This window comes from Bubalus bubalis, chromosome 4, assembly GCF_019923935.1.
Source record: "Bubalus bubalis isolate 160015118507 breed Murrah chromosome 4, NDDB_SH_1, whole genome shotgun sequence".
NCBI lineage: Eukaryota > Metazoa > Chordata > Mammalia > Artiodactyla > Bovidae > Bubalus > Bubalus bubalis.
Genome location: NC_059160.1, coordinates 125902171 through 125917094, shown reverse-complemented (window position 1 = coordinate 125917094; position 14924 = coordinate 125902171). Strand labels below are relative to the sequence as shown.

The 14924-nt window shown below is 42.3% G+C and overlaps 1 protein-coding gene across 1 annotated transcript in view; it reads right to left on the bottom strand.

The window, feature by feature from the left end:
- Window positions 1-14402, bottom strand: part of KCNK1 (potassium two pore domain channel subfamily K member 1) — a 69282-nt gene extending 54880 nt beyond the window's left edge. The window contains exon 1 of the mRNA XM_025284519.3: window positions 13739-14402. Coding sequence (XP_025140304.1) covers window positions 13739-14093 — 355 coding nt within the window. The 5' untranslated portion in view covers window positions 14094-14402. The remainder of the gene's footprint in view (window positions 1-13738) is intronic.
- Window positions 14403-14924: the final 522 nt, after the last annotated feature.

Below are 14924 nucleotides of genomic sequence, written 5' to 3'. Positions count from 1 at the left end.
TATTATTTTCTGCTGCTGTGGCTGCCAACACCCCTGAGTACTTGGTGCGGCCAGAACCCCTGCAACCCAAGCAGCTGCACCACCTCCACACCTGGCCCTCACAGGGGCAAACCCAAGCCCTCCAGGGCAACCTCAGAAGCAAACCCCAGTGGACGACCCACATGCAGAGGTGGAAATAAAACCACAATTGAAACCCAGGGGCAGTGCGGCTAAGGAAGAAGACCCAAAACCTTCCCGCCAGCTGCACAAGCTGCAGATTACATCCACACAATCAACTAGTCAGACTCTGTGTTTATGGAATATATAAAAGGCTACTGAGAGCTCCCACAAAATAAAACGCACTAGTTCTGATAGCTGTGGACATTGGAGGCAAGAACACACAGGAGTAGGACCAGACTAGAATCTGAGCTGCCCCCACAGCAGGTCCAGAGACCAGCACAGTGCGGGAGGGCATCCTAGGGAGGTGAGGGGGACTGTGACCCCCAGCGAGGGGAAGGACTCTGACAGCAGTGACTCGAGAAAACATTTATTATTCCTACGTTTGTACGTGTTCTATAGATTCTTTTGGATTTTTCTTTTCCTTTTTCTTCCCCCTCTGCTGTAGTTGTCGATTTTCTTGGCACTATGAAATCTAATTAACCTTTTGAGCTTTTTTTTCCCCCTCAGTCACATTTTTTTTTTAATTGTAGTTATAACACTCTGCCTCTATGTTGGGCTTTTGCAGCTCTGTGGAGTTTTCCTTTTTTTTTTTTTTCTTTCTTTCTCTTTTTTTAAGTTTTAAACCTCTTATTACTTCTTCTATATTTATTCCTTTGTTTGCTTTTCCTACTATTCTTTTCTGGTGCAGTTAACCTTTAATGTATATAAATCTTCTCTATCTACCTCTGTTTAACTTTGCACATCTGTTCTTTCTTTCTTTTCTTTCTTTCCTTTCCTCTTAACATATTTGTTAGTTTTATTTTCATGGTTTTATTCCCCACTTGGCACCTTGCTTTAGTTTTGTTTTCCATTTTGTGCTTTAGTTAGTTTTATTCTTAACTGGTAGATATAATTTTTGATTTCTCTGTTCGATGCATCAATCTACTGTACTTTATTTTTGTTGGACTGTTTTGACTTTGCTTATGGGTGTATATGTATATGCGTATATTCCATTATTTTAATTACTATTTGCCTGATTTTGTAACTGCCATTTGTCTGAGGTTCATCTTTAGTTTCTCATTTTGGGGTATTTGTTTTAATCTCATTTAATGCCATAACAAACCACTTGTGGAATCTTCGATCCTGACCAGAGATCAAGCCCTGAGCCTTTGGAGTGGGAGCACTGACTCCAAGACCCTAGACTACCAGAGAACTAACCCTAGGGAGTATCAAATAGTGAGAACTCACACTAAGGAAACCACGTGAATACAAGACCTGGCATCACCCAACCACCAGTAGCACCCTGTGCAGGATGCCTCGCCTAAACAACAAACAAAACAAAAATACAAACCCACTCATCAGCAGACAGGATTACCCCCTCACTCAGCCTTGCCCATCAGAGGGAAAACAGACAAACAAAAAAACTCAGCACAAATCTCACCCTATAGGAAGCTTACCTAAACCACTGGACCAATCTTAGGATGGCAGAAACCAAAAGAAAGTAAGAATTCAACCTAGAAGCCTGGGTAAAGGAGACCTCAAACACAATAAGTTAAAAAAATATATACATATATATATATAAAATGAAAAGGCAGAGAAATATTACACAAATGAAGGAACAAACTAGAAACACAGAAGTCCAAATAAATGAAGAGGAAATAGGCAAACTACCTGAAAAAAAATTCAGAATCATGGCAATAAAGATGATCAAAAACGTTGAAAACAAAATGGAAAATATACAAGAATCAATTAACAAAGACCTAGAAGAATTAAAGAATAAACATACAAAGACAAACAACACAATTACTGAAATTAAAAATACTCTGGAAGGAATTAATAGCAGAATATCTGAAGCAGAAAAAGGAATCAGTGAGCTGGAAATAAAATGGTGGAAATAACTTCTGAAGAGCAGAATAAAGTAAAAAGAATGAAAACAACTGAGGATAGTCACAGAGACCTCTGGGACAATTACAGGGGTGCCAGAAGAAGAGGGAAAAAAAAGGGTATGAGAAAATTTTTGAAGAGATTCTAGTTGAAAATTTCCCCAACATGGAAAAAAATAGTCAATCATGTCCAAGAGCTGCAAAGGCTCCCATACAAGATAAGTCCAAGGAGAACACGCCAAGGCACATACTAACCAAACTAACAAAGACTAAACACAAAGAAAGAATACTAAAAGCAGAAGGGAAAAGCAACAAGCAACCTATAAGGGAAACTCCATATGTATAACAGCTGATCTTTCAGCAGAAACGCTGCAGGCCAGAAGGGAATGGCAGGATATATTTAAAGTCCTGAAAGGGAAAAATCTACAACTAAGATTACTATACCCATCAAGGATCTCATTTGAAATTGATGGAGAAATCAAAAGCTTGCCAGACAAACAAATGTTAAGAGAATTCAGTACCACCAAACCAGCTTTAAAACAAATGTTAAAGGGACTTATATAGCCAAGAAATACAAGAGAAGGAAAAAGATCAATTAAGAAAATGGCAACAGGAACATATATATCAATAATGACTTTAAATTTAAATGGATTGAATGCTCCAACCAAAAGACACAGACTGGTTGAATGGATACAAAAAAAAAAAAAAAAAAAAAAGATCCATATATATGCTGTCTACAAGAAACCCACTTCAGACCTAAAGACACATATAGACTGAAAGTGAGAGGATGGAAAAATATATTCCAAGCAAATGGGAAACAAAGGAAAGCTGGAGTAGCAATCCTCATATCAGACAAAATAGACCTTAAAATAAAGATTACCAGAGATAAGGAAGGACACTACCTAATGGTCCAGGGATCAATCCAAGAGGAAGACATAACAACTGTAAATATCTATGCACCCCACATAGAAGAACCTCAATACATAAGACAAACACTAAGAGACATAAAGGGAGAAATTGACAGTAACACAAAAATAGTAGGTGACATTAACACTTCACTCACTCTAACAGACAAATCATCAAAACAGAAAATGAATAAGGAAACACAAGTCTTAAATGATACATTAGATGAGATGGCTCTCACTGATATCTTCAGGACATTCCATCCAAATGCAGAAAAATACATCTTCTTCTCAAGTGCACACGGAACATTCTCTGGGATAGACCACATCTTGGGTCACAAATCAAACCTCAGTAAATTTAAGAAAGTTGAAATCATACCAAGCATCTTCTTACCAAAACGCTTTGAGACTAGATATCAATTATAAGAAAAAACTGTGAGAAACACAAACTCATGGAGATTAAACAATATGTTTCTAAATAACCAACAGGTTACTGAAGAAATCAAAAAGGGAAATCAAAAAATTTCTAGAAACAAATGACAAAGAAAACACGATAACTCAAAACCTATGGGATGCAGCAAAAGCAGTTCTAGGAGGGAAGTTTATAGCAATACAATCCTACCTCAAGAAACAAGAGAAAACATTGAATAGACAGCCTAACTTTATGCCTAAAACGACTGGAAGAAGAACAAAAAACCCCAAAATTAGTAGAAGGAAAGAAATCATAAAGATCCGAGCAGAAATAAATGGAAAAGAAATGAAAGAAACAATAGTAAAGATTAATAAAACTAAAAGGTGGTTCTTTGAGAAGATAAACAAAATTGGCAAACCTTTAACCAGAGTCATCAAGAACAAAAGAGAGAAGAATCAAATCAACAAAATTAGAAATGAAAAGGAGAGGTTACAACAGACAATGCAGAAATACAAAGGATTATGAGAGACTACTATGAACAACTATATAGAAATAAAATGGATAACCTGGAAGAAATGGACAGATTCTTAGAAAAATTCAATCTTCCAAGACTGAAACAGGAAGAAATAGAAATTATGAAAAACCTAATTACAAGCACTGAAATTGAAGCTGTGATTAAAAAAATCTCCCAAAAAACAAAAGCCCAGGATTAGATGGCTTCACAGAATTCTATCAAACACTCAGAGAAAAGCTAATGCCTATCCTTCTAAAACTCTTTCAAAAAATTACAGAGGAAGAAACATATCCAAACTCATTCTATGAGGTCACCATCACCCTGATACCAAAACCAGACAAAGACAACACAAGCAAAGAAAACTACAGGCCAATATCACTGTTGAACATAGATGCAAAAATCCTCAACAAAATTTTAGCAAACAGAATTCAGCAACACTTCAAAAAGCTCATACATCATGATCAAGTTGGGTTTATTCCAGGGATGCAAGGATTATTCAACATATGCAAATCAATCAATGTGATACACCATATTAACAAACTGAAAGATAAAAACCATATGATCATCTCAATAGATGCAGAAAAAGCCTTTGACAAAATTCAGCACCCATTTATGATTAACTCTTCAAAAAATGGGCCTAGAAGGAATCTACCTCAACATAATAAAGGCCATAGATGATAAGCCTACAGCAATTATTCTCAGTGGTGAAAAACTGAACACATTCCCCCTAAGATCAGGAACAAGACAAGGGTTTCCACTTTTATTATTATTTTATTACCACTATTATTCAACATAGTTCTGGAAGTCCTAGCTACAGCATCAGAGAAGAAAAAGAAATAAAAGGAATCCAGATTGGAAAAGAAGTAAAGCTCTTACTATTTGCAGATGACATGATACTGTACATAGAAAACCCTAAAGATAGTATCAGAAAATTACTAGAGCTAATCAGTGAATTTTAAAAAGTTGTAGGATGCAAAATCAATACACAGAAATCACTTGCATTTCTATATACTAAGAAAGAAATATCAGAAAGATTTTAAGAAAATTAAAGAATCAATCCCATTCACCATTGCAACAAAAAGACATATATAGGAATAAACTTACCTAAAGAGACAAAAGAACTGTACACAGAAAATTATAAAACACTAATGAAAGAAATCTAAGATGACATAAACATATTCCATGTTCCTGGGTAGAAAGAATCAATATTGTGAAAATGACTGTACTACCAAACACAATCTACAGATTCAATGTGACCCCTATCAAATTACCAGTGACATTTTTCACAGAACTAGAAGAAAAAATTTCACAATTCATATGGAAACACAGAAGACCCGGAGTAGCCAAAGCAGTCTTGAGAAAGAAGAATGGAGCTGGAGGAATCAACCTTCCTGACTTCAGATTATACTACAAAGCTACAGTCATCAAGACAGTATGGTGCTGGCACAAAAACAGAAACATAGACCAATGGAACCAGACAGAAAACCCAGGAATAAACCCATGTAACTATGGGTACCTTATATTTGACAAAGGAGGCAAGAGCAGCCTCTTGGGCAAAGACAGCCTCTTCAATAAATGGTGCTGGAAAAACTGAACAGCTACATGTAAAAGAATGAAATTAGAACACTTCCTAATACCATACACAAAGATAAACTCAAAATGGATTAAAGAGCTAAATGTAAGACCAGAAACTATAAAACTCTTAAGAGGAATACACAGGCAGGAATACACTTGCTGACACAAATCAAAGCAAGATCCTCTAAGATCCACCTCCTAGAGTAATGTAAATAAAAACAAAAGTAAACAAGTGGGACCTGATTAAACTTAAAAGCTTTTGCATAACAAAGGAAACTATAAGCAAGGTGAAATGACAACCCTCAAAATGGGAGAAAATCATAGCAAATGAAACAACTGACAAAGGATTAATTTCCAAAATATACAAGCAGCTTATACAACTCAATGACAGAAAAACAAACAACCCAATCACAAAGTGGGGAAAACACCTAAACAGACATTTCTCCTAAGAAGACATACAGATGGCTAACAAATACATGAAAAGATGCTCAACATCGCTCATTATTAGAGAAATGCAAATCAAAACTACAATGAGATATCATCTCACCCTGGTCAGCATGGCCATCATCAAAAAGTCTACAAACAATAAATGCTGGAGAGGGTGTGGAGAAAAGGGAAAGCTCTTGCACTGTTGGTGGGAATGTAAATCGATACAGCCACTATGGAAGACCATGGTATGGAGATTCCTTAAAAAACTAGGGATAAAACCACCATATGACCCAGCAATCCCACTCCTAGGCATATACCCTGAGGAAACCAAAATTGAAAGACACATGTATCCCATTGTTCATTGCAGCACTATTTCCAACAGCTAGAACATGGAAGCAACCTAGATGTCCATCGACAGATGAATGGGTAAAGAAGTCGTGGTACATATAAGAAACACATTTGAGTCAGTTCTAGTGAGGTGGGTGAACATAGAACCTATTATATAGAGTGAAGTGAGTCAGAAAGAGAAAGATAAATATCGTATTCTAATGCATATATACAGAATCTAGAAAAATGGTACTGAAGAATTTACTTACAGGGCAGCAGTGGAGAAAAAGAGATAGAAAATAGACATATGGACATGGGGAGAGGGGAGGAGAGGGTGAGATATATGGAAAGAATAACTTGGAAACTTACATTACCATATGTAAAATAGATAGCCAATGGGAATTTGTTGTATGGCTAAGAAATGTGAACAGGGGCTTTGTATTAACCTAGAGGAGTAGGACTGGAAGGGAAGTTCAAAAGGGAGTGGGTATATGTATACTTATGGCTGATTCATGTTGAGGTTTGACAGAAAACAACAAAATTCTGTAGAGCAATTATCCTTCAATAAAAAAATAAGTTTAAAAAATTATTTATCTTTGTACTTCTATATTTGTACTGTTCAGTCACTAAGTCATGTCCAACACATTGCAATCCCATAGACTATAGCACTTCAGGCTTCCCTGTCCTTCACTATCTCCCAGAGTTTGCTCAAAGTCATGTCCATTGAGTTGGTGATGGCGATCCAACCATCTCATCCTCTGTCATCCCCTTCTCCTCCTGCCCTTGACCTTTCCCAGCATCAGGGTCTTTTCCAATGAGTCAGCTCTTCACAACAGGTGGCCAAAGTATTGGAGCTTCAGCTTTAGTCCTCCCAGTGAATATTCAAGGTGATTTCCTTGTGGGAGGGGTGTTATTTCTGTTTATGCAACTAAAAAATAATTACCTGAGTAATTCTATATTAGTTTGCTCAGGCTGCCACAACAAACTCCCACAGACTGGATGATTTAAACCAAGAAATGTATTTGCTCCCAGTTCTGGGGGCTGGAAGTCCAAGATCAAAGGGTCTACAAAGTTGGTTTCTTCTGAGGCCTCTTCCCTCGGCTTATAGACAGCCAGCCATCTTTTCACTGGCTCCTCATTTCAACTTCATTACCCCTTTAAAGGCCCTACCTCTAAACATACATGTTGAACTATGGGGATGATGACTTCGACTTCCAAATCTGGGGAAACCGGATGCATCTGGAAACAACCTCCTATGCCCAGATACCAGGTGCAACTCAAGTTCTTAATTCAGACATGTCTGGATTCAGCGGGCCTCCCTGGTGGCTCAGATGATAAAGAATCTGCCTGCAATGTGAGCGTATTCTTGCCTAGAAAATTCCGTGGACAGAGGAGCTTGGTGGGCTACAGTCCATGGGGTCCAAAGAGCCAGACACTGGATTCAAATCAAGGCCAATCACTTCTAGCTCTGTGACCTAGTTAGAGACGTCACTCAAGCAAAACTTCTGCCTCAGCCTCTGTAGAGTGAGTATAATGACTACACCTCATCACTTCCTGGCAATACACGGAAGGTAATCCGTGGAAACACTATCTGGCACACAGGATCCTTTTATTTTCCTGGTTTTTAAGGTATATACCTTTTCATGACCTTTCACTTAGGTCTGCCCAGAGCTGTGCCTTTCCTTTCTTTAGCTGTTACAGGCTTGAAAACCAGATCATTTAACTTGTTAGAATTAGTATAAAGGCTCAGAAGCAAGGCCAAAGCCTTTCCTGCAAAGAAAGAATAGAAACTTCTGTGTGTGGGATGTCAGATCTCTCTTCTGACTGACAGTTTACTTGCTTGTTTCTGGTGGAATTCCTGTCCTTGTCATTTCTTCTCTAGACAAAATATATAGATTCACCACACATTTTAAATAGGGTAATCCCAATGTGAAGTATAACTTTGTTATCATTAAAAAAAGTGTCACAAATTTGACCAAACCAGTGACATCCTATATTAATCATTTGTTCTAGAAGCAGCTGTGGGTGGCAATACGTAATTTAAATATAGCAAACCACTTAAAAAACCACAAAGAAACCTGAAGAGCTAAACTGTCTTCTAGAAAGTTTTCTAAAAAGAAGTCAGGCACTTAGAACTCCTCTGACTGAACCGTTTCTTCCAAGCATTATTTTAAGCAGGTATTAGCAAACTTTCGGCAATGGTACCCCACTCCAGTACTCTTGCCTGGAAAATCCCATGGACGGAGGAGCCTGGTGGGCTACAGTCCATGGGGTTGCTAAGAGTCAGACACGACTGAGCGACTTCACTTTCACTTTTCACTTTCATGCATTGGAGAAGGAAATGGCAACCCACTCCAGTGTCCTTGCCTGGAGAATCCCAGGGACGGGGGAACCTGGTGGGGTGCCGTCTATGGGGTCACACAGAGTTGGGCACGACTGAAGCGACTTAGCAGCAGCAGCAAACTTTCTACAAAAGGTTGGACAGTAAATATTTCAGGTCCCGCAGCCCTCTGGTTTCTGTCACAACTACTCAACTCTGCCACTGCAGGTGGAAAACAACTGTAATACAGAAGAAAATGGGTGTGTGCCTGTGCATCTATAATTTGTTTATGGACACTGAGATGTGATTTTCATAGAACTTTAACAGATCAGGAAGTACTTTTTTCCTTTTGACTTTTTAGAAAGCTGTTTGAAAATGTAAAAACCATCCTTAGGAGACACAAAAATAGGTGATGGGTCAGACTTGGCCCAGAAGTCACAGTTTACCCATCCTATGGATGTGCGAGTTGGACTGTGAAGAAGGCTGAGCGCCGAAGAATTGATGCTTTTGAACTGTGGTGTTGGAGAAGACTCTTGAGAGTCCCTTGGACTGCAAGGAGATCCATCCAGTCCATTCTGAAGGAGATCAGCCCTGGGAGTTCTTTGGAAGGAATGATGCTAAAGCTGAAACTCCAGTACTTTGGCCACCTCATGTGAAGAGTTGACTCATTGGAAAAGACTCTGATGCTGGGAGGGATTGGGGGCAGGAGGAGAAGGGGACGACGGAGGATGAGATGGCTGGATGGCATCACCAACTCGATGGACATGAGTTTGAGTGAACTCCGGGAGTTGGTGATGGACAGGGAAGCCTGGCATGCTGCGATTCATGGGGTCATAAAGAGTCAGACACGACTGAGCAACTGAACTGAACTGAACTGATTCTATTCTAAAAGCTCAATTAAGTATTTGCTGTTAGTGATAATATATTTCTCCTTCTGAAAATAATTTGAAGACTAAGGATCCGTCAGGTATCTCCTATTACCTTTTCCATCTTTCTCTTTTTGAAAAATACCAATGCTACCACCCTGGCTAAAACAAAGGCCCCTGTAAAACAAGGTAAATTAAGTTCCTTTTCTGAGTTCTTTAAATACAAGTTTCAAAACATCTCTTCGTAAACACTGGTAAGGCAGCATGCTACCAATGGCAGAAAGGGGGACTCAGCAATCTGTGAGCCCCATGATCAGAAAGCAGCAAAGGTCGTAAACTGCATTTCCATCATCCACCATCATGATAGACCCCTGTTTAGGGGAATGAATAAAGAAACAAATGTGGGACTTCCCTGGTGGTCCAGTGGGTAAGAAGTTGCCTTGCAATGCAGGAGACTGGGGTTTGATCCCTGTCAAAGAACTAAGATTCCACATGAGGAGCAACTAAACCCAAATACTGCACTACTGAGCCCACACGCCACAACCGGAGAGTCCATGGGTAGCAGGGAAAGATCCTGCATGATGAAAAGAAGATTCCATGTGCTGCTAAGACCTGATACATCCAAATAAATAAATAAACAAATAAAATTTGTAGAAAAAGAAGCAAATCATAGTAACTGACATGACAAACTCTTCTTAAGAATGAATGAGATCAATCATCATTTTATCTGGCTACTAAAGACAACTTTAATAAAAGTGACTTCTCACTCTCCAAGCATCACCTCGAAGGTGCGTGCACCTCAACACATGCATGCACACACTCAGTCGTGTTCAACTCTTTGCGATCCCATGGACTATAGCCCGCCAGGCTCCTCTGTCCATGGAACTTCCCAGGCAAGAATACTGGAGTGGGTTGCCATTTCCTATTCCTGGGGATCTTCTTGACCCAAGGATGGAACCTCTGTCTGTTGCATCTCCTGCACTGGCAGGCGGATTTTTTAACACTGTACCACCTGGGAAGTTCGAAGTGGGAAATAGCTGAGTCTAAAATAACCTCTGAGAAATGGAATTTTTCCTGCCATAACAATAAAGAAGGACATCATCAGCCACTGCAGCCAGCATGGAGTGTGAGCTGGTGAGGAAACTCAGGATGGGAGTACAGGGTACTGGCCCGAGATAGATGAGGCACATATCAAAGTCATGATTTCCATGAGCCCAGACTCTTGCATCTTCCCATACCTAGACAAGCACTAAATTCTTTAACCTGAGATATCTGGTTTTCCTTTAATTCATAGCATTAATCTTTTGATGTTCAAGGCCCTTGGTTGCAAAACTTCTATATAACCTGGCTCCCCGTCTTGCCTCCTCAGAGCAGTTCTCTCACGGTCGCTTGAGATGCTGTCTCCTGGGCTTGAAGTCCTAAAAATTCCCACCAAGTGAAACATAACTCTCAACTTTTAGATTGTGAATATTTCTTAAGTCCACATCTCCTTCCCTTTGAAAAAGTGAAACTGTACTTTTTCCATCCTCATGATTTCTATGTGGACGTTGCTATATCTTTTTTTTTTTAATCAAAAAGTAAAGAGATGTTAAATGATTTTCTGGAAATTGTTCAGTCTTTGGCAGAGAAGAGAATGAAAAGAACATGACTGAATTATCAACTCAAGGCTTCTTCCAAACAGACCATGAAGACTTTACCCACTTCTTCCCATAAATGGAAGCTTGTGCTTTCTGGGATGAGAAGGTTCTGCCATAAAATGTTCATGTTCCATATTATGACGATGACTACCAAGAACCACATTTTTGTAACAGGAATTGTTATCATTCTGGCCAGGCCAAGAGCTGACCACACTGATTGACTGGGCAATGATAATCTCTGTGAGTTGCCATCTACTATGGTGGAAGAGTTAAAAAAAAAAAAAAATTACAGCATGTCTAGGGGATGGACAAATCATTAAGAATCTGCCTTCCAATGCAGCAGATGCAGGTTCAATCCCTGGTTAGGGAACTAAGATCCCACATGGCATGAGGCAACCAAGCCCAAGTGCCTTAAAAAAGACCTAGCACAGCAAAAATAAAAAATAAATTTTAAAAATTAAAAAAAAAAATCTACCTGAAGAAAAGCATAAACCACAATTCCAATTGATTTGAGTTGCCTGGTACTTTTCTGGAAAACACTTTGCTGGTAAGGAAGTATAATGTATTGACTAAAAATCACCTGATCCTCTGCTACAAAACCAGTAAAAACATGGAACATCAAACATGGCAGAAGATGAGTCAGTACAAAACCAGGGGATGGGTCAATACAAGCCAAGAGAAGAGTATCTTTGATTCAGAATACAATTCTACATTTTAATAGAATTCTATTTGAATCAATAATTTCTATTTTATCAATAACAAGAATTCATTGCTTTGCTAATTTTACAAGCCAAGAGGCAATCCTTTTTTATCTAGTTTATCCTTAAGTGCTCCTTGCACTGATTTCCTAAATGAACTCTTGTTTTGCCTGAATACACACTTTCTTAGGAACTACAATGCAATTTGAATACCAATAATAAGACATCTTTCCCCATCTTTTTTTTTTTTAACAAGAACTGTGGATTTTTGTAATTGCAAAAAGGGACAGAAGGGAATCTGGGGAATAATTGTCTGTTCAAGATGTAAACTAATATTTTTGACATTTAACTACGTGCCCGTGATGTTGAGATTGTACATGGGCTGTGTCAGAGATGGAAGTGTGCTGCCCAGGAGCAGCAAACCTGTCCTTTTCCTCATAACACTGTCCTTACTCTGTTACTTAGAAAGTACTAAAAGTTATCATCATTCTCCATAATATTTACCCAACATTGTGACCCAGTTGTAGATCTTCTGCAGCTCTGTGAAACCACTTGCTTTTGCACAGAAAAAAACAATTCCCAATTTAGCACATACTCCAAGGAAAGGCACCCTAAGTTCTGGGGAACAGAGCCAGGAAAGACAAAGAAAGCAGAACTGGTCGAGGAGGGGAGGGGAAAAAAAAAAGCTCAAGAGGAGTGTTGGAAAAGTTAAAAAGTAAAATAACAGGTCTGTCTTAAGGCTACTTTTAAAAAGTGTCTCAATACAAACTAGAATTCTACTTCTTTTTATTGCAGGGCAAATTCAAGTCAGTATAGTAATTCACCCCACACTTCTGAATCACTGTTTCACAGGATACCTGGATGGCTTACCACTATTCATTACCAAATAACTACCAGAACAATCAACTGGGTTTAGCCCTAGGGGATTATAAAGAAATAAACCGCGAGAGGCAGAGAGGGGGTGGAGAGAAGGAAGAGTCCGAGAAACGGAAAGATGATTCACATGTAAAGGTGGGGGTGGGGTACCACACGTCCCTGGCAGGGAAATCACAAGGCTTAGGTTCCAGGACGTCGCTGGCAACTAGGAAGCCGGTGACCTTGTGGAAGCCAAGACGGACTGTTCAAAGAACTGATCTGCGCTGGATGCTCGAGACCACTTTCCGGGGTCCAAATTCCAATGGATAACAACCCCCCTTAGGTGTCTGTGCCCCACTTAGCCATGGCTGGGACAACTCAGCCTTCTCCACCCAACGTGGCACAGTTACGACGCTCTTAGGCGTAGGGACGGCCTTAGCCCGCCCCCAGGACACCCACCATTCGCGAATGTGCTGCCAGGTGAGCCATGCGAACCAAGTGGTGCTTGGAAGTTGAAGGGTGGCCTCGGACACGAAAAGTTGGAAAAACCAAAAACTGCTGAATCAGGGTGCCCCCATTTTGCCTGCTCACAGGCTATCGGATGCTCCTTTCCCTCACCCCTCCTCCCGCTCCGAAAAGAAATCGGATCCGCCTTTGCGCTCAAAGGTCACCTGCGAAGAGCAGAATGATGTCACTCGGCTTACCCTGAAAGGGCCCCCACGTAGGAAAGAGCCGAAACACCACCGTATCATGAAAACACAGGCTCCCTCAGGAAAGTGACCCTTCAGCGCGTTAAAGGTTCGGCAGCCTTCCCCAGCCGAGACGCGGGCGGGAGGAAGGTGAGCGCCCTCGGAGCACCCGAGTTTCCATCAGCCCCGGCCTCACCGCGCGGCCGCCAGGACTGCACGACTCCAAGAGGGCAGTTCGAGGTAGAGTGTCGCGAACCAAAGAAGGCAGCCCAGGGAGGGGACCCCTGCTGCTGCCCAGGCTGAAGGTTTAGGGACCACGATCCAAGAGCTCCGGGAGGCCAACCCCAAGTTCTAAGGCCACCTCGCCGGCTTCCGGCGCCCCGGAGCCGGTCCCCCGCGAGCAGCGCCGGAGGGGCACAGGGACAGAGGGCGGAAAGGGGCGGGCGGATCGAAGGGCCGATCGGGAGTCGGGGGCGCGGGGCGGGCCTCCTACCTGTGGTGGAGAGCACGGTGCTGGCGAAGAAGAGCGCGGAGGTGAAGTCCCAGTTCCAGTTCCCCGAGGCGTTGCTGAGCACCGACACGCCGTAGTTGCTGGCCTCCAGCACCCGGCCCAGGAACTGCTCGAGCTGCGGCTCCGACAGGCACTCGTGCTCCTCCAGGAAGCGCCGCTTCAGCTTGCGCAGCTCCTGGCGCAGCAGGTCTTCATAGGGCAGCTCTACCGACGAGAAGACCACCGCGCCGAAGACCAGGTACAGCAGGTAGCCAAGCACCAGGAAGCCGAAGCACCAGGCCGAGCGGTGCCGCTCCACCAGGCGCACGCACGAGCTGCCGGCCAGGGACTGCAGCATCTTCCCCGCCGCCCTGCCGCAAGGCCCGCGCTGCACACCGGACCGCCGCTCGCCGGATGCCCGCCGCCCCCTCGGGCCCGCCCCGCTGCCCGCGCGCGCGCTCCTCCCGCAGCGCCTGCTGCCCGCGATTGGCTTGCCGCTCTGGAGAGCTTTTCCTCCCTTCTTTTCCTGTTTCCTTGCAAACAGAAAGGGCCCAGATGATGTGGCGCTGACGTGGTGACGGGCTCAGGTAACCAGAGAGTCGCCCCAAACCGCCGGGCAAACTTGGAGGCTGAGCTGGGGGCTGCGCGCGCTGCCTGGCAGCGTCCGCCCTGGGCTCCGCCCCCCGGGCCTCTAGGAGCCCCGCCCTTTCTCGCCCCGCCCCCGGGCTCCTCCAGCTACCCGCCTGGGTTCACCCACCCGGCGCACCAGAGTGCACGCGGCGGGGTGGGAGGAACGAAGGGAGGGAGTGTGTGTGGTGTACATTTATAGGCTCTGCGCTGGAGGTCAGTGTGGGTGTCGGTGTGTGTGTGGGTGCGTGTACACCTCTGGGCTGTGCGCTGTGAACCCAAGCCCCTGGTTCCCAGCTACACAGTTTCCCACCTATTTCTTCTTAATCAAAGCCACAGTTACAACAAAGCAAGTGCTGGGATGGATACTTTCCATCTTCTTTTACTGGCCTAAGGATTGAGCAATCTGATGATGGTGAAAATACCGGCATCCTGGAATCTCAAGGTTGGCAGGCACCTTGAACCTGAAGAGTAAGGCAGAGTTTTGGACGTCACACTTCTGAATCCTAATTCTTTAAAACATGAAGAGTGAAGAAAATTCCCAGTATGCCAACTACCAGAA